This window comes from Psammomys obesus, unplaced genomic scaffold (genome assembly GCF_907164565.1).
Source record: "Psammomys obesus unplaced genomic scaffold, mPsaObe1.curated_primary_1811, whole genome shotgun sequence".
NCBI classification, from domain to species: domain Eukaryota; kingdom Metazoa; phylum Chordata; class Mammalia; order Rodentia; family Muridae; genus Psammomys; species Psammomys obesus.
The window spans coordinates 333866-354584 of record NW_026590628.1 but is presented as its reverse complement, the minus strand read 5'-3'; the positions used below and the strand labels follow the sequence as shown (position 1 = coordinate 354584).

The window sequence follows — 20719 nt, the reverse complement described above, 5'->3', positions numbered from 1 at the left end:
ATAGCTCCAACACAGCAGACGAAACAGTGTTCTGTTAAATCTCTACCTTTAAATAGTTACAATTCCTGTCTTCCAGATGTCCCTGCGTTGAGGCCTATGTTAGATTTTTTCTTACAGTACAGTCAGTCGTTTGATCTGAATTGTTCGTTTTTTTAGGTGTATTGTAATGTTTCCATTAGTGTTACTTGACCTTTTGGAGATTTCTTTGTAAACAGAATTTTTGAATTCTAACAAGACATCAATCTAGGAAGAAGGAAAATGGGAAAAATATAATTTCCTGTTTTATACATTGTAAAGACCCTTCCCAAGATCCTCATGTTTGGATTACTCAAACCAGTGAGGAGTTGCCATGCATGGTTTTGTAGATATGTTAAAGTCAAAATCAGGAGGAGAGCTTAATTTAGCTTCAGGTTTCAGAGGGCTAAGAAGCCAAAATAGTGGAAGGCAGGCAGGCAAGCCTCTAGCATGGCTGCAAGAGCAGGAAGCTGAGCAATCACACCTCACCCACAAGAACTGGAGATAGGGTGATTCTGTCAAGTCTCAAAGCTGACCCTGTGACACTTCTTGCAAAGCAAACCGCATCTGCAAACAGCGCTGCCAACTGGGAACCAAGGCTTCAAAGTAGCTGAGCCTAAAGTGGGATATTTCTCACTCAAATCACCACAGAGAGATTTTCTGGATTTCCCCAGGTCAGCTCAGTATCATCACATTAGTCAGTAAGAATGGAGAACTTCTCTGTGATATTATCCATAGTAATTTGATGGCAGGGGATTTAAAGAGGTATGAGAAGTTACTGGCCCTACATTGCTGGCTTTGAAAATGTGGAAGATGGTTACATTGAAGGAAGAGATGAAATCTAGAAGCTGGAAAGAGAATAAGGATTCTCCTGATGGAATAGGTACAGCCAACACTCCAGCTACTGCTGAGAGAAATTTGGACTCACATCTTGTTCTATGTAACTGTGGGATGCAAAAAAAAAAAAAAAAAAAAAAAAAATCATCACTATCATCACATTGTTTGACCCACTAAGTTTGAAGATATGTGTTCTAGCAACAACAACAACTAAACCATTGCCTTGGAGAACCCAGAGGGTAGATCAGTCACATCTGTCTTGAGAACTGCTACTCCTCTCTTGTAAGGAATGTGAGGATAGAATTTCCCTCACAGGCATGGCTTCAGAGCAAGTGTCTGCTACATATTTACTAAATGACAAATTAAAACAGTGTGCCCCCAGAGTCCTAGACTTTTGGCGATGTTGAATTTCTATTCAGTTTTCCTCTGGAAAAAAAAAAAAAAAAGAAACCCCAAATGTCTTATCCAATGTGTTTTCTTGCTTTTTAGAAGCTTTCTTTTTCCATCTGCTTCTCAAAGTTTCTACATTTTTTTTTTAGAGGTTCTTTTTGTCTTGGGCGAACAAAGCACTGTCGACTGATTACCTGACAATTTAAAATGTTTTTCTTATTAAACATCTCTTTTATTGTTGCTTTTTCGTTTTTTTGTCCATTATGGACAACAGAGGGATGTGGGGAGGAAGGGAGAGAGAGAGACAGAGACACATAGATACACAGAGAGACAGACAACACACGAACGTGCACGCGCACACACACACACAGAAACAGAGAGAGAGAGAGAGAGAAAGTGCATGACATCAGGGCAGCACTGTAGGCATTTCAGACTGTGTTGTCAAGCATAGGGGGACTGCAGGTCTGTGCATTTTGGCTTGTTTCATTTACTTTTATATTACCTGCATTTTTACATTTCTGTGATACTCTTGAGTAACATTTGCAGTAGAATTTAATTTAAAAGCATAATAAAGAAACCAAGACATACCCTTTGATTTTCCCCCCTACATTTATTTATCTTATGCGTTCTTGTGGAGGACAGAGGACAACTTTGGAGAGTCAGTTTACTCCTTCCATCTGTGGATTTAGGGGATCAAACCTAGGTCATCTGGGTTGTCAGTAAGTAGCCTTTACCTACTGAGCCAGCTCACCACTCAGATATTCTTTCTTAAAGGTACAGTTTTGGTGCCTAAAAATTCTGGAAACATGTTACAAAAGGGCGCTGTTTGAATGAGAACTGTCTCCCTCAGGCTCCAGAATTCCACTTGGTCTCCAGTTGGTGGCACTGTTGGGAGGATTAGGAGGTTCAGTCTTGCTGCAGGAAGTACGTCACTGAGACTGGATTTTGAGGTTAAAAAACACCATCTACTTCCTGCGTGTTCTCTCTGTCTCAGGTTCGTAGTTCAAAATGTGGACCTCAAGTGGTCTGTTCTTGCCGCCATACTTAAGCTTGTTGCTATCCCTCCTCTCTGCCGTCACAGACTCTTACCCTTCAGGAACTGCAAGCTAAAATCCTTTTTCAAAGTTGCCTCTGGTCGGTGCTTTATCACACCAAAAGAAAAGTAGCTAATATAGAAGATACTATCAGAGTGTTAGCGGTTGCTGTGAAGAATTGATGAATGTGGAAAACGATAGGGCTTTTGACTAGAAAAACACTTGAGGATGTGAGCTTCCTGGTGCCGTCTCTTCGCCTGCAGCCATGCTGTCCCTGTCATTATGGACTCTAACTCTCTAGAATGATAAGCCAAGATAAACTCTCCTATGAGTTACCTTGGTCGTGGTGTTTCACCACAGTGTCAGGAAAAAAACCGATACAGGTACTGTAAGAATTATCTTGGGGTTGTGGTTCTCTGGTGGAGCAAGACCTCTAAACATTCAACAAGACAAGACATGACTTGATATTGCTGACTTATCTATATACTGTTCACACTTTACAAAACAATTCAACTCTACATTATTATGAGAAAACTTAAGTGTTTTGATTTATTCGGAAGATTTGTAGTTAGGAATAAACCTTTACTTTCTTTGAGCTGGAGAAAATGCAATAATTGGGACTGAAGTGATGTCTCAGCAGTTAACAGTGCTTGCTGCTTTTGAAAAGGACTCTAGTGTTGTTCCCAGCACCTACATCAGGTAACTCATCTGTAACTCCATCTCCCTAGGATCTGGTGTTCTTTGCTGAGTTCTATCTTATTTATTTATTATTTAATTTTTTTGGTTTCTTAAGACAGGGTTTCTCTGTGTAACAGCCGGACTGTCCAGAAACTCTGTAAACTCTCTTTGTGGCCTCAGACTCATAGGCATCCGCTTCCCTCTGCCCCCCGTCCCACCATGCCCAGCTTCGTCTGCACGAACCCCATGTGGACACGCACACACATGGTGCACATAATTAAACATTTTAAAAAGGGAAAAATAAATTTGTTTTCTTTAATTTTTGGTACTGAGGATCAAACCCACAGTCTTCAGCACTGTGGGCTAGCACTCTACCACTGAGCTGCATCGCAAACATTTTTTTTTTTTTTTTGGCTGAATACTTTTCTTTCTTTCTTTTTGGCTGAGTTCTTGAGATTCTTATTTCTTACTAAGGCTATTATCCATGTCCAATGAGTTTCAAAATAATTCTTAGTCAATACTTTTTATGTTCCATATTTTTTCCTAAAGTAAAAGTTACACTCCAGTGAGGGCGAGTCCATTAGAAATGCTGACATCCTCCTACTCAGATGTGGCAGGAACTTCTAAAAAAGGCAGAGTTTATCTAGTGAGATAATTTTACGTTCTACTCTTAGCTTTTGTTTACTGCTTAACTGATGACAGCCTCTTCCTTTATGACCATTCAAAAAAAATCTTTCAAAAGTGTTTTATTTTTTTTTTTAAAGTGTAGTTGCTAAACCTATATACCCTTAGGTGTATAGGAAGCAACAGCAGTCCAACAAAACTAAACCAATATCATCTCCTCCTATGTTATTTCCTATAGGGACACAAAGCACACATACTCACGTGCACACACACCCTTTATATACCCTGATAGTGAGCTTGCTGTTTCTGTATATTCTGCTTGTACACATCACCTGCTCTATAAGACCTTTGCCTTTACCAAACCAAAAAAAAAAAAAAAAAAAAAAAAAAAACAAACACAAAAATCATCCACCTCTAATCTGCTGTAATGAAAAATGTGTTTACATTTCTTCGGTGGGAGCCTATGGACATGCTGTATAAGGAATAAGGGTGAAGATAAGAATGCGTTTTGAAAAAGGACAATAATCAATCAGTAGTTGTGCTCTGACAGGTGATTTTGTCTATTTTCCTATAAGGCATACAATATGCTTTTATATAATGCATGCAAGTGTGTATTTTTTTTTCCTTTGGGAGCCTTTTAAATGCTTACTGGTTTAGTCTCCATATCAGACCCACTTCGTGATACATTAGTTCTAATTTTCTCTGTGCCAATTTGGTAACTTCAAAGCCTAGCTCTAGGTCACATGGTACTGAGGTTACTATGCTACAGTTGGGCCATCTTCCATTCAGATACGCACAACTCCTCAAATACCTCAAAGGCATATTTTTAGACTTTTTTTTTACACTTACACCACACTTTGCTATGAGTTAGTTAAAAACCTATGGTGAAACATAGGGTCACAGCAACAACCACCCACTAGAATTCATGAAGGATGTGTTTTCTGTGTGCAAGCTGTAGTTAATAGCATAGGCGGAGACTAACCTCAATAGTAACCACAGAATGGTTTTAGTTGCTTGGAGATAAGCTTATGATTCAGAGGAAGTGTGTGTGTGTGTGTGTGTGTGTCTGTCTGAGACGGGGCTTCTCTATGTAGTACTGGCTAGCCTACAGCTTGCTGTGTAGAGAAAGCTGGCCTTGTACTCACAGAGATCCCCTGCCTTTGCTTCCTAATTCCTGTAATTAAAGGCTGGTAATTTCAGCACTGGTGGAGGCAGCAGGATTGGGTTTAAGGACAGCCCAGGATAATAGATAAATTAAGTAAATAATTTTGACTATAGATAGTGCTGGGGGAAGAAAAAAAAAAAAAAACTGTATACTTAATTTCTGGAGCCTGCTGGCAGAGTCGAACAGTTCTTGAGTCAGGAGTGAGGACTGAAAGAAAAATTAATAAACCCAACACATTACTCATGGGATCTTCCCAAGAGGGCTCTAGAAAAACTAGTCACCCGGTTTATTCCAATAATCCCTTTTCAAGTCAGCTGTCGTCCTTCTATAACCTGTTGGCTGAAGATGAATACAAATCAATTTGCCACCTTCTTAAATCACCAGCTCTTAAACTCTCAAACAACACAGACACACACAAGATTCAATTCCTGTTTGCTCACTGGCCTCTTGGATGACAGGCAGCATCAGCCACAGTGTACTGGTTAGATATTTTAGCAGCTCAGGTAAGACAGCTTTGAACCTCACACTTCTCCCGCTCTTCAGGGTGTTTAAGTCTGGGAAGCAGCATCTATCCTTGGGATGTCATTCCTGGCTTCAGGTTTGAAAGCGATGGGGAAAGAAGTCCAGAGCTGCAGTGGACTAGCTGCCCCCGGGTTGGGGCATGTTTTCAGTCAGTCAGGGACTACAGAGTAGGCCCCCTCCTGGGTCTCAAATTCCAGGGGTCAAAAGCTGGCTTTGCGGGCCGGAAAGCGACAGGGCGCAGGCGCGCTCAGGCTCCGCCCATTTCCGGAGGCTCGGTGCCTATTGGCCCAGAGCCCGGAAGCCCTGTGAGGAGTGGGTACGTGCCTGAGGGCGGGGGTACGCCGCTGTTTCCCTGCGGGTGAGGGCTCTCTGCTTCGGTGTTGTGGCGCGGGTGGGCCCGTTTGCCTATTTGGTACCCTGTGAATGGCTTTCAGCCTCTCGGCTCCACCCTCCCTCCCTAACAGACGCTGGGACGAAACCCGCCGCCGCGGAGTGCGTGGTCCCGGAAGCCCCTGCTCGAGGGTCCCATCACCGGAAGTGCCACACCAGGCGGCCGGGTAAGCGAGCGGCCTTTGGCAGCGGTAGTGGTGGTGCTGGAGCTGAGCCACTGAGTTCACCATCGACGAAAAGTTGGGAGAAGAATCCGTTGGACTGTCCTGGAGGTAGTGTGGAGCCGGGCTCGAAGGCAGTCTGTAGCCTTCCTGAATGTGCGGAGAACCACAGTCCTTGGGTGGACCCTCCCCCAGCCTTAAGGCCTTAAGCTGCCGCGGAATCTGTCTGCGTAAAGCATTCCATGGACGTTTATTTTTAGGGGCTCTGGTTCTATGTAACATTGCATTCATGTATCGTAATTCTGCAGATTTTAGTGCGCGAAGAATTAATCCTTGATCTTAGAAGTTGAAATAATAAATGCGCCCATCAGTCACTTGAGCGTCTGGGAGGTGGAGGCTAGGGAACTCAGGGCCAGCCTCAGCTACATGAGACTCTTCCTGTCTTAACACCAAAATTAAGTGATACCAAAACAAGGAGCAGGAGAAAGACAAGGCCCAGGGCTTTGTTGGGAAGTTAAAAATCTCTCAGCTAGAAGAATTCTTGTTTTGTATAGAGCAGGTCAGAAAGGAACTGCTTCTTGAAAGAGTAATGGTATAAGCAAACATGCGAAGAGACAAAATTTGGCTGAAGGATCATGTTTGGATTGCAGAGTGCATGGGACAAAACAGGGTTTCTCTGTGTAGCTTTGGCTGCCCTGGACTCACTTTGTAGACCAGGCTGCCCTCGAACTCAGAGATCCGACTTCATCTGCCTCCCTGAATACTGGGATTACAGGTGTGCACCACCGGTCTCAGCTCCATGGGACAATATTTAAATAGCTGGCTGTAAAAAAAAAAAAAAAATTGTAAGCTTTGAAGCCATGTTCAACATTGTTGCTTTTTCCTCTAGCAGAGGGAAGCGTTGAATAGAATGAATAGCTCTGGATTAGAGAGACCTTGTGGACCCAAAAGAAAAAGTCGTTGAGTTATTGTTACGGTAAGTGACGTGTTTGTTTCTATACAAAAGTGAATTTTGGAGTAGTGATGGGACAAGAAAGATGATCTTTTTGGTTGCTAACATCGCGGCCCTTTCATAACAATTAAGTACACTTTCTACTTTTCCAGCAGACATGAATAGTCACAGTAGGTTTGCCCCTCTTTTGGTTTGCCATACAAAGAAGGCACTGTGCCCAACACTCAGGCAGGCTGTAGGATGGATATTTAAACCCTGTCTGTTACTTACCTCCCTGTGAGTTCTGGGGTAGTTAGCCAACTGCCATAAGCAACAGGTGTTCTATGGTAAAATGCAGACAGTTGTGTTAATATCAGATTTTAAAGTGTTCTTGGGAGAATTAGGTGTCCATAATCCATGTAATCAGTGAAAACTAAGAGAGGTGATCCCTAATCTAAACCTATATAGCAAGTATGGTTTTTCAGCTGATACTTAAATATTTACTGTTTGATCATCCCATACATACTTTAATTGAAAAGATTCCTGAGTTCTGAAGTTCTGTTGCTCAACCTGTTTGTTTGAACTTTGTCTGTTCTTTGCTTATGAAATGCAGTCTGATACTGATCCTGAAGAGATAAGTCCTCTCTTCCTAGGAGGGTTAAGAAAAGCATTTTAGAGACACCAGCCTGGAGCTAAGATTTGGAGGATGTGTTTGTGTTTGGCAGATGGAAACTTACCTTGTTTTGTTGGAGACCCAAAAATAATGATACTCATTTTTTATTCTGATACTTGTTTACTTTTTTAAAAAATTGTTTAACAGATATATTTTAAATGTTACAGATACTGCAGTAACCAAAAGACAATGTCCTAACCATAGTAGATGTTATGTTATAGTAGGAGAGACAAGCACAGGAACATACATAAAATACTTAAAGTTGGTTAGTGATGTTGAGACAGAAGGTGACATGAAGGGACATGAAGTGTTTTAGGTAGGGTCGTCAAGGTGTGCTGCTTTCTGAGGTATTAAATTTCCATCTTCTACTTGAATCAAACAATGGAGAAAGCTACATGGAGAAACAGGGTGTAGGCAGAAGAATCTAAACTTTATGAGGTGCCTGTGAGGATGAAAATGACAGAAATTCCATATTATGAAGGGCAGTAAAACTTGGATTTTATTCTAAATGTGGTAAGAAACAGTATTTTAAACTTGGGAATTATCATAGTCTGTTTTGAAGTTTGATAGCCAAACATATTTTGTTGCATAAGAAAATTGTTTCCTGGTTTTAAATTGGTTTTTGTTTATTCTTGTGCACCACACTTTCTTGGCTATTGAGGGAAATTGTGATGCTTTGCACTGGTAGTTTAATGAAATAATCTGATTCATTTCCCAAGCTCTCAGCAAACTCAGTTAAAGAGTTAAAGCAGGGGAATTGTAAGCTACAAAGCTAGCTAGGCAATCTAGGGAGAACCTTTCTCAAAATGTAAAAAGGATAGGATATGTAGCTCAGTGATAGAGTGTGAAGTGTGTGCAGGCCTTGGGTTCAATCCCCATCTCAAGACAGTAAAAAACAACATACAGTGTTTTTGTTTGAGCAGTCTACAGTTTAGTTCAACAAAGATATTTATTCTAGACTGCTTTGCAAACCATGTTATCTGTCACGTCTCCTGATTCCTTTCAGTGATGAATGGTGTCTAGAGCCCAGAGTCTCAGTGTTCAGTAGTGGACATTATTGCTCTGATTGCATTTCTGTGAGCTGACTGCTGACATTATTAGGATAAAAACCTGTTTTCCCTATATAGTACAAACTGTGACCTAACCCTGGTACTGCCGTCTTGATTCCAGCTAACCGCAGTACAGCGTTCATTCTAATCTTGTTCTTTCTATTTGTAACTTCCTTCTGTAACTGTGGGGAATATATGTTCCATTATCCAACTCTGATATACACACCAACCAGTATGTACTATGAGGAAAAGCCCCCTAACTAGAGTTCATGAATTGTATACAGTTTGGGAGGTTGTGTGTGCCTGTGATCTCAGTACTCTGGGATCTGAGGCAAGCAGATCAGAGTTCAAGTCCTGCCTGAGCTACATAATGAGACTGTTTCTCAAATAAAATAAAATACTAATTGTTTATTATTAATACTGCCTTTAGTTTGAATTTACATGGTCTCATTCTATATCAGTTATTATTTCCTTCTTTTGGGTGATCTTGTTATTTGTTTGGAACAAATTGCCTTTTGGTTTGTTTTGAAACAGGGCCTTAGTTTATAGGTCAGGCAGCTTGGTATTTTATAGCAAAGGCTGGCCTCAAACTTGTGACAGTTTTCCTCCTTATCTTCAAGTACTGAAATTATAGTTGTGGGCCACCACACTCAGCTGTCATTTGCTTTTGTGTCATTTTACAGTTCTCTTGCCTCCATGGTAGAGGTAGAGGCTAGTGCTAATTTATTTTTGATCAAATAAATAAGTACAGTTTTAAAAATATTTTTAAAATTAGTTTTAAATATAGTTTTTAAAAATTTCTACTTTCTTACATAAAATATAGCATTTATTTGCACTTTAAATTTTTTACAATTGGATGCTAGGAAGTGGTGGCATGTACCACTTTTAATCCTAGCACTTGGGAGACACAGGCAGGTGCATCTCTGAGTTTGAGGCCAGTCTGCTCTTCAGAGATATTTCCGAGTCAGCAAGGGCTGTAACACAGACACCCCCTCATCCCAATTAAAAACATTTTAAAAGAGTCCCTTAACTGCTGAGTTTTTCTTCAGCCCTCATTTCCTCTTATTAAGGGAAATGTTTAGTCAATATTAAGTGTTTTATATATAGATGATCTGGTATAAAATTTATTTTGTACTTGTATTTTATGGAAAGCTGTTTTTTTAATTTTGATTTTCTCAAGACCAGAAAGTAAATGATGCTTTTCATCTGTCTAGATTATAGGTAAGCTAATTTTTTTTTTTTTTTTTTGTGGTGTCTTAGACCTTCTTGTTTATTGGGGTGTGGAGAAAATATAATTTTTTAATTATTACTTTATTATGTATATTAGTGTTTTGCTTGCATGTAGGTCTATATACCATGTAGGAATGGTACCCATGGGAGCCAGAAGAGAGTGTTGGATCCCCTGGAATTGAAGTGAGAAAGGGCTGTGAGCTGTCAAATGGGTGCTGGGAATCAAACTTGGGTACTTGGGAAGAGCTGTCAGCATTCTTAACTGCTAAGCCATCTCGAGCCCAAGAAAGCAGAATTTCTTTGAAAATTCACTTATGACAGCAAGTGCTTTTTAAACACCATGTGTACGTAGTACTACTCTACTAGGAAAGAACACTAAACTAAACTTTTTTACTATATTTTTAGCAGTGCACAGTAAGCTAATAAGTGAATTATGAAGTGTGTTAGGATGTGATAAGTGCTGTAGAGAAGGATAAAACAGGAACAGATGATAGGTAACATTGGCATTGGAGTTAATTTACAAATTAGAGTGGTTAGAAACAGTTTCATTAAGGGATGATATATGAAAAAATAGTTATTGGGCTATTAAGAGAGCTATGCACATACCTGGAGAAAGAAAGCCAAGGACAGAAGAAAGAAAATGCAAAAATCCTGAGTAGAGTGTGTCTAGAAGAGAAACAGCTTGGGAAGCCATTGTGGCTGGACCCTGTAAGAAGAGTCAGGAAGAAGTTCGGAGAGACAGTGAAGATTTGAGTGTGGGGGAGAAACAAAAACCCCAAAAACTATTGAAAAGAACAGAAGTATGTAATTTAGCTTTCTGTTTACATGGGATTGTTCTGCTGCAGGATAGAAAGTGTAGATAGGGTAGCAATACAAGGATGGCTTGTTAGCTTGTTTAGAATTGCTATTTAAAAAAAAAGAAAGAAAAGAAAAAGAAAAAATACCATACTCTGAGTGCTTCAGACAACCAACTTTTTTCCTGTACACTCTGAAGACTAGAAAGCCAATATCAGAGTTTGTCTGGAGGTTGTCGTGGCTTACAATAGCTGCTTTCTCACTGTGTCCTCACATAGTCTTCACTTTCTGAGTATGCTGCTTTGCCAACTCTGGGAATCCTAATCTCTTGTTAGAACATTAGTCCAGTTGAATCAGGGCCATCCAGATGACCTCATTTAGTCATTCTTAGAAGCGTTAGTCATTCTTTAACGATCATATGACCAAATAAATATATCACATTCTGAGATGGTAGAGATTAGGAATGGCACATAGTTAGGCTTACAACAGATAAGAATCAGCTAAGAAGACAGAGTAGTTTGAACCAGATTGCTAGCAGCAGAAACTAATGAGAAGTGGTTGGATGTGGATTTATGAATTTTCAAATGAAGCCAACATTTTGGCTTTAATTGTGAGGTATAAAACAACATAGTGCAAAGCGATCCTTCAAATTTTTGGATGAATTGAGAGCTTTCTGTCAGTGTAAAAGCCATTTTTTACTTCCTTTGACTAGAAGGCAAGATTAGATTCCAGGGGCTCATTTCTGTAAACTTAGCCTCATATTTAGGGTTTGAGGGTTGATTTTGACAAGGACAAAGAATGCTCTTTGCTCAAGATGTTGTTAGCGATTTTTCTGATAACTGTTTCCTAAAAGGCCTCTGGTGAATAGATAAGCAAACCAGTGTTTGATGTGGATTCCTTCCACAGGCAGTCCTTAGCACTCTGATACTCACCATGCATGAATCAACAAAGTGAACTCATTCACCATTTGGTAAGAAATGCATAGAGTAGTATCCACTTATGTGATAAGGGTGGATTTTTACTGTTTAACAAGGAGTTACTTGATGAGTGTATTCATACTTCGTAGGATACTATCACATGAGCAGAGAAAAGGGGCCTAGGATGTGAGGAGTTTCTCTGTGATGCCGAGACATCTGAATGATGGCTACTGCTGTGCAGAATGTTGAAAATATTGGACATAGTCACTGTTTAGCACAACTGTGACTGCTTATATTTAATGTAATGTAGCTTACATTTCTCAAAGACTGTTGGCCTTTTCTTATACTTGGTAACCTTACAAGCACATTATTGTCTTACTTTGTCTATTTGCAGCACGGAGCTACATTTTCTACACATCTGTATGCTTTACATTCAGTTCTCATATCCTCCAAAGTTAAATTTTAAAGCTTTTCCAAGTGACTTTTGGAACACTGGTATCTGTTTATTGGTACTTCTTCTGTTGGTTAAATTTATCACTCACTGCAATAAGCAAGAGTAAATGTCTGTGCCTTTCATAAGGAAATAATAAAAGGTGTTGAATGAAAATTAGAGAATGAAGACAGGCATGATGGTGCATGCCTTTAGTCCTAGCGCCATGGGAGGTAGAGTCAGTTGGATTGTTTTGAGTTTGATGCCAGCCTGGTTTACAAAGTGAGTCCAAGAAAGCCAAGGTTAAACAGAGAAACCCTGTCATGAAAAAAGCCAAAAGGAAAAAAGAAAATTAGAAAACTGGAGGTAGTAGATTGATGAAGTAAGTCATCTATTTTCGCTTTAGCAGGAAGTGCCTAGTATGCCTTTGAGATCCTTTTGAGCTGTTTTCTCTGAGTTCTGTTCCATTTTATTCGGTGAGCTTTTACATTCTCTAGCATGCCATTTTCAGTGAGTTTTGATATTTTCATTTACAAATTTATATGTAGGCTCCAGCCCAATATCTGTTCCTTGGATACTTGGCCTTTTTGATACATTGTGAATACTCTGCCTAGAAAAGTAGATGTATAGTGAGCAACAAATGATTCTTAGTTTATACAGGAGTCTATAGATGCCAAATAAGAAGATATGTTGTAAGTTTGGGAACTTCATATGTACCAGGCATTGTCCTAGGTGTTAAACAATAGTGAACAAACTGAATAATAGTAATGGAAGTGTGTGTGGTGATTCTTGTCTATTAGGGCCCACATTCAGTGGAGAAAAATAAAATAGAAAGGATGGAAAGGGTGTTTGTGAGTTGGAATGGTGAATAAGGTGGTCAGAAAAAGCCCCACTGAGAATATGTAACAGTTGAGCAAAGATTTAAATAAAGAGAGAAACTTTGAAGACATCTAGAAGAAAAGTCCTTAAGCAAGGGAGAGAGAGGGTGATGAAGGACATAAAGACCTTGAAATGGAAATAGTTCTTGCTTGCTTGAACCATGACAAAGACCAGATTAGGGGAAAAGCAAAGAATTGGCTCAAGCTGGGAGCAAGGAGTCAGGTTTCCTTGATGTTTGCAGGTTTCTAAAGGAATTTGGGTACAAGTTAGGGGTGAATGTCTAATTGGAATATGTTCCAGAAACCCTAGAAGACAAGAGGTGGAGACAGTTAACAGATTTTTGTTGTTGTTTATTTGTTTTTATTAAGTTCTAATATAAAGGAGAACAGAATGGGAAAATTAGTTTGAGGCTGGGATGGTTGAGAGAATTTGCTTGTTGGTTGTATTGTTTGTTTGGTTTTTAATTTTATTTTTTAAAAAATTAAAAAAAATTTCTTAAAGAAGAGAAAGGATAGCCTGTTTACTAACTAGAAAGGTCCTGTAGAATGTAATAAGTTGATTGATAATGCAGGAGAATGGCAGCAGAACTGCTGTCAGAATGTAGTTGTGACGAAAGCAGGTGGAATCCTACATAGATGATTGAGCAGCAGCAGCTTGTCATCCTTGGTGAGAGAAGGAAGCAAGCTGTGCTTTAGCATGCAGGTGGTTTGCTAGGTGCTGGCAGGAGCACAGGGAAAGTCTATGTGGGTGTGCACTGATGGCTGTACTTTAATCTTGTTCTGCTTGCTCACTTTCATTTTCTTAGTAAAATAAGGTGAAAATCATATTTACATTAGTAGGTAACAGACAGTGTTGCTGTGTGAAAAGATTATACATGATAGTGTGAAGGACTGAGAAGATGCTCATCTTTGGTTTGTTTACTTCCTAAACGTGTGCTATGCCCAGTTCTTGAGACCCCCCAAAATTATCAGGAATCGACTCTGCTGTAAATACATGAGGGTTTAGTGTATACGTGTTCTAAAACGGGACCCAAGTCTCCCTGACGCAGCAGTAGAGAAGGGGGACCCTGAGCCCTGGGTGAACAGGGTTTTTAAAGGGAAAAACTGCAAGCTCGGGGGGGGGGGGGGGTCATGCCTTGGCGTTACAGGATTGGGTAAAAGTCATAGGGGCGAGGTGACACTTTTGCTGAAGCTTACCTTACAATGGCTATTCTTCTAAACTACTTCTGGAATGTTGGGGAGAATTTTCCCACCCGATTCTGATTGGTTGTTGCCAGAGGAATTATCTCTATTTTCTACCAAGTGTTTATTCTGTGATGTTTCCTGGAAGCTGTTGCTAAGAGAGTTAACTCTGTTTTCTGCCAAGTACACATTCTGTGGTCACAGGTGTGCACAAGATGGCTTCTTATCTCAAAATGGAGTCATCCAAGCTAACTTAAGCTCTTCATGTGTACTGCTTATTAAACCTGTACTGACTTCACAGCTAAAGGAAGGCAAAAGAAGGGCCCAAATTTTATTGTTTGTTTATTTATATGTGTAAATGTGTGCACATGTGGAGGCCAGAAGGAAACCTATGGAAATCAATTTTCTCCTTTTACCATGTAAGCCCAGGGAATGATTAGGCCTCCTGGCTTTTCACTGAGCCATCTTGCTGGCCCAGTGCCCTAGTTTTCAAATTACCCAGGTTGATAAGATAATGAACTCCTATTGGTGTTTTATTGTGTGTATTGTCTCTCAGGTTTGCAATAGCAGAGAAGAAAACCACAAATTGCATATTCCCTAATCCAAAAATTTTTTAAAGTTTGATTGCCAGAATTATGCTATGAAAATTTCAAATAACAAACTTTGTTTTAGTCACAAAATTATTAAAAAATAGATGAGGGCTGGTGAAATGATTCAGTGGGTAAAAATGCTTGTTATGGAAAACTGACAACCTAAATTTGACCTGACCCTTTCTTTCCTCCCCTCTCTTTTCCATGTCTCTCCCTTCCTTCCTTCCTTCCCTTTCTTTGCATTTATTCAGTGTGTGTAAGGGGTTGGTGGGTGGGAGCCACATGGCATCAGTGTGGCTATTGGAGGACAGTCAGTTCTCAACTTCTACCACGTAGATAGGTTGTAGGGGTAGAATGCAGGTCATCAGGTTTGGCAGCAAACACCTTAATCCACTTAGCCATTTCTCCAGCCCCAATAAAGAGTTTCTATCAGTCTTTCCTGCGGTGATTTTGGCCTTGAAACTTTTTAGTGATAGAAATATAAATAATATTTCTACTTTGTCTTATAGGTTTTGAGGTGCCAAGTAAGAAATTAATATAAATAATGCTGGAAAATTGTAAATGCAAACTGCTGATGAAGGAAAGGTTTGAAACAAATATGTTTTTGAAGTTACCAGTGAAATGACTATGAAAACAGGGGTCAAGAAGACCAATGGAAAACCACTTAGGAGGGAAACATAGAAAATGTACACTTCAGAAGAGAAATGTAACCAGAGAACTCAAAAAAAGAAAAATATACCATGTATGCCCTCAGCAGGGGAAAAAGATTTATATTCATGTACATGAGATTACTCAAATAGATAATCAAATATATCAGTGCCTTGAATGTGAACAAAGCTTTTGTGAAAACTGAGAGATCATATACTGGAAGAAACCGTATAGATGTGATATGTGTGAAAAAACCTTCATCCAAAGTTCAGATCTTATTTCACACCAGAGGATCCATAATTACGAGAAACCTTATAAGTGTAGCAAATGTGAGAAGAGCTTTTGGCACCACTTAGCCCTTTCAGGACACCAGAGAACACATGCAGGTAAAAAGTTCTATACCTGTGACATCTGTGGCAAGAATTTTGGTCAGAGCTCTGATCTGCTTGTCCATCAGCGAAGCCATACAGGTGAGAAACCTTATCTGTGTAATGAGTGTGATAAATGCTTCAGTCGAAGTACAAATCTCATAAGGCACCGAAGAACTCACACAGGTGAAAAACCGTTTAAGTGTCTGGAATGTGAAAAAGCTTTTAGTGGAAAATCAGATCTTATTAGCCATCAAAGGACTCATACTGGTGAGAGGCCCTACAAATGCAACAAATGTGAGAAGAGTTATCGGCACCGTTCCGCCTTCATTGTCCATAAAAGAGTTCATACCGGGGAGAAGCCGTATAAGTGTGGTGCCTGTGAGAAGTGCTTTGGGCAGAAATCTGACCTTATTGTACACCAGAGAGTCCATACAGGTGAGAAACCATATAAATGCTTGGAGTGTATGAGAAGTTTTACTCGGAGTGCCAACCTAATTAGGCATCAGGCAACTCACACTCATACTTTCAAATGCCTTGAATATGAGAAGAGTTTCAACTGTAGCTCAGACCTCATTGTACATCAGAGAATTCACATGGAAGAAAAACCACATCAATGGTCTATGTGTGAGAGTGGCTTCCTCTTAGGTATGGACTTCATTGCCCAGCAGAAAATGAGGACTCAAACAGAAGAGCTACATTATAAATACAGTGTTTGTGATAAAAGCTTTCATCATAGCTCAGCCCTTCTTCAAGGTCAAACAATGCGCATTGATGAAGAGTACATCTATAATGTAAGTGAAAAAGGTCTTGATCTAAGCTCTCATGCATCAGAAACCTCACGGATATCTTGACAAGAAGTCACATAACCTTTTAAAAATGTACGTATACATCAGAATTCGTTAAGAGAAAGACTTCTAGGTGAATTTCAGATTTCTCTCAGATCTCAGGTGTCATTGGGGACCAGAGAGAGAGTCTACCATCTTAGGACACCTTTATTAGCCACACTTGTGAAGAGCTAAACAAATGCTCTGGGTTTTAGAAAATCTTCCTCAAAAGAAGAGTCATACAGGTAGGAAGCCTTACATGTGCAGTATGAGAGCTCTCCAGCAGTGTTAAGCCCTCATCTTTACAAGACAATCACACCAGAGAACAACTGTTTAAATGCTTTGTGTCAGCAGTACTTCAAAGAGTATGAACACCTTACTGGATATCAGAAAATTGACCCTGGGGAGAAGCCCCAGAAATGACAGGAAAAAGCTTCTAGAATTCTGACTTTCTTAACCCTCAGAGAAGCCATAGTGGTATAAATGGATATTTGTCTTGAGTGTGGCAAAAACACTTGTTGGAGAGTCTTACTTGGGTTTGCATCCTCCTATACAAAAATCAGAGGAATGATAACTGAATGAGAAAATCTTATTAATTTTCAGCTCTTGGGGCTTATCAGGGAACTCACATCAGTGAAAACCCATAAATGCTTTGTGTCTGAGAAACTAGCAGGTCTTACCTAGTTGGGCCTCAGAAAACCAGTTCTATTGAGGAAAGTTGCTCCAGTGAGAGTTATAGCTGTGGGTGAGAATCTGTACATAACACTGTGTTTAAGAAGAGCTGTCTCATAGTTGAACCACATTGTAAAAAAACTAAATAGAGTTGTATAGAAATACTGTCTTAGTGACCTAGAAGCTTGTTTTGGAGGAGCTGGGGCAAGTCAGCATGGATCTGGGAGGGTAACTCAGGTAAAGATTCTTTTTTTTTGTCTGAACCACTTAATGATTGCTCTAGTTTCACTTCTAAAACATAAATCCAATAAAGGAAAGGACTGTAATCTTGTCTATAAGGTAGGATATGGGTTATTGTTGGAAGAAAGGAGTGCTTTGAATTTGGATTTCCATTTTCTTGTTTGATTTTTTTTTAAGAATATCTTGGCTAGAATGGGAATGGTTGCTAAGAACCTAGGGAGTACTTAAGTTTGGGTTAAAAATCTCAGTAGTTTCCTGTTTGCATGATCAACCTCAGCAGAAAGCAGAATACTCAGCTGTTTACTTAGTAAGAGCTGCCCTCAAAATTGTCCTAAGTTGTCCAAAGTTGACCCTTAAGTATCTTTTTGAGTTATCACTGGTTTTTGAAATTTCAAATTTATAGATCCATGTTTTTTTTCAAGTAAAAATAACAAATTCTAGGATACTGGTTATGATGGTGTCATAGTATCCAGGTTTTTGTGAGTTGCCTCATCTCTGAGTGGTAGATACCATATCAGCCACTGTGTAGCAGAAGGAATCGGGGCAAGTTGTAAGGCAGAGAAAGAGGAGAGACACAGTGAAGCATTCTTAATAGAGGAACAACAGGACACTGAATTTTGGAGTCAAAATCCTGACTCCAAAGCTAATATATATATAAATTCTATTATCCTGATGCTTGCAGCAAATAAACTTCATAATGACACAGTTCTTTTTCATTTATTTCAGTTCTGTCAAGGAAAGAAAAATACAGTTTAATCCCAGGGAAAGGATTGCAGTCAACACAATATAAGGTATATTCTTGGTTTGGAATGCAGGATTCTAAATGTTAGAGAAGTGGTTGGCAGATTCACCTGTTTTAAGGATAAACATTGTGTCAGTACAGTAGGCTAATTGATTGTCTTTAACATTCTTTGGCTAGCTTATGACCCAAGCTTCTAAGTGACCATCTAATGGTCACTTCTCATTGTTTTTCTTTTTTTTGGCTTAAAATATTTTTAATACAAATATTTTAAGTTCCTGCATATTTGAGACTAATTATCTTATTGCTAATTACAGTCCTCTGGTTTTGTTGTAATTAATTTGGTGAACACCAGTACTCTAGGGGTTATTAGTGTTTGGAGTCATGAAATTGGTCTGATGCTACCTTACATGTGACTGTAAGCTCTCAACGTGATTGTTGTTTGGTAATCATAATCTTAAAGCCAGTGAATTTAGCTCAGTAAGGAATCTGGTTCCAGTTCCTTTTAGAAAACAGGTTGTATCATTTGTTTGTTTGGGTTTTTTGTTGTTTTGTTTTTTGTTTGTGTGTGTGTGTTTTGCTGTGTAGCCCTGGCTGTCCTGGAACTAGCTCTAGACCAGGCTGGCCTCAAACTTGAAGATTGTCCTGACTCTGATTCCCTAGTGCAGGGATTAAAGGCATGCACCACCACTGCTTGGCTCTGTCAGTGTTTTTGATCTGACACGTTCAGTAATTTTTTACAACTAACTTTAGTACTGTGAAAATTTTCCTATTGTGATAAACACACACAAAATATGTTTTTTCTCTTTGGGAAAAATCATGCAATCATGCCTATCAACTGGCAGAAGTTTGATAATTGTGAAATGTAACATAATACTGGGTGTATGATAATGGCAGTAAAAAAAAAAAAGTCACTGTGGCTGCTAATAAGTCAGTAGAGAGAAAGACCATGGAGAAAGAGAGAAAGTTTAAAGTATTAGTAGTTTGGTGACTTACCCTTCCTTCCGCCTGTCTCACTTGTAATTGTCTATAGTTTCTAATTAGATTAACAGTGGACCATTCCTCAAACAGAACTGTGAGGATGTAAAACAGGCCTGAGGCCTTTTAACTGTGGTGAGAAGGTGTTGGTATTATTTAGCATAACCTGAGGTTGGAGAGGATCACGTGGGAGCCTGTAACCAAAGCTAGAAGGTAACTTTTGGGATGGATGGAGGTTCCCTTGAAGCAGTGCCAACCCAAATCTACCTCAGGTAAGTAGTTAGAGTAACTTTTCAAGATTTCAGACCAAATAAGATAAATTATATTCTGTCCATGTACTCCTCTATGCTTTATGTTTTTGTTTACCTTTAATTCTTAAATAAACATTTGTTCTAAAAAACTATTGTTGTTTTCACTGTAATGCTATGAGAAATTAACATGTCCCCCACATTTACATTGGGGCATTGTACTTGATGCAGTGTGTAAGCTTAATTTTAAAGTTTGGCCCCACACTTTCCGATGGAGCTGTAGTAATGCTCATCCAGAAAATTAGGGATTTTTCATTTGGTTTTTGTCTGTATTTGAAAGTAAGTCATAAACTTACTCTATTGATTTCCTAGGAAAAGCTTATGAATGGGCATTTCCCTTTCCCATCCTCATTTCTTTTAATTTTTCTTAACCTATCAAATTTAACAAAATGTATTTCTGCATCTCGCCTATAATTTTATTTACATCCTTATCAGGTAGGAAGACTTACAAGTATTTCATGATTCTTGCTCTCTGATTTTTCTTTTATGAATCTCAGAACTGCCAGTGGCACTCACCTGCAATACCAGTACTTGGAAGGTAGACAGGTACCTGTGAGTTCAAAACCAGCCTTCTCCACATACTGCATTCCAGGCCAAACCAGGGTTATATAGTGAGACTGTCTCAAAAAATCAGGAAGGGGAGGGAGGGAGAGAGTATGGGAAGGAAGAACTAGAAGGGAGAATGGCTTTAGATACAGGGAAAAAAGCAATAGGGTTCTAGGAGCCTCTCTCTCTCTCATAAACACACCTTCTCTCTTTCCTTTTCCTTCCTCAGATGAACATTTAAGATTGAATTTACCCTCACCCAAAATAATCTCCCTATCATGACCCTTAATTGAGTCACAACTACAAATGCTGTATGTGGTGAAGTAGGTTCTAGGGATGCTGTGTCTTAGTAATGATGAGGTCTTCTAAACTGTATAAATACGATATTCTTAGAAATATTACAGAAAGTATAAATGGATGAAGAACCAAGTTCATGAAGTGGAAGATTGCAGCAATTTCCACATATCATTTTCCTCACACTGATCTGTGAATTAAAATGCAATCTCCATCAAGGCTGCAGGCAGATTTTCTGTGTAAAGTGACTACTGATTCAAAGGAAATGCAAATAGCCAAGAATAGCCAAGCCGCTATGAAAAGAAAAGCAACGCAACTCTGGAGAATTGCCATTGCCACATCTCACCCTGTCATATGTTTATGGTAATGACATTTTATGGTACAGGGAAAAGAAGACAAGGACTTCAATGAAATATGAAGTGATTACTTAGTGGACAGATAGACACAGTGTCACAATGTGCTTGAGGCCATTCATTGTAGGTAATGGAAGTGATCAGGTCATCTCCCCTTATCCTAAACTAGGACATTTAGGTAAAAATGAGCTACTGAAAACAATGAGTCACTGATGGCAAACCTCAGGCCGAAGACAGCACTGTTTCAACCTATTT

General features: G+C 39.3%; 1 protein-coding gene across 1 annotated transcript; it reads left to right on the top strand.

Moving 5' to 3' along the window:
- The first annotated feature begins 5600 nt into the window (after nt 1–5600).
- On the top strand, nt 5601–19357 carry Znf322 (zinc finger protein 322). The gene is made up of 3 exons (XM_055608042.1): nt 5601–5927; nt 6706–6792; nt 15001–19357. Exon 3 carries the CDS (start codon nt 15381–15383, stop codon nt 16359–16361), a length of 981 nt encoding a protein of 326 aa, XP_055464017.1. The 5' UTR covers nt 5601–5927; nt 6706–6792; nt 15001–15380; the 3' UTR covers nt 16362–19357.
- Nucleotides 19358–20719: the final 1362 nt, after the last annotated feature.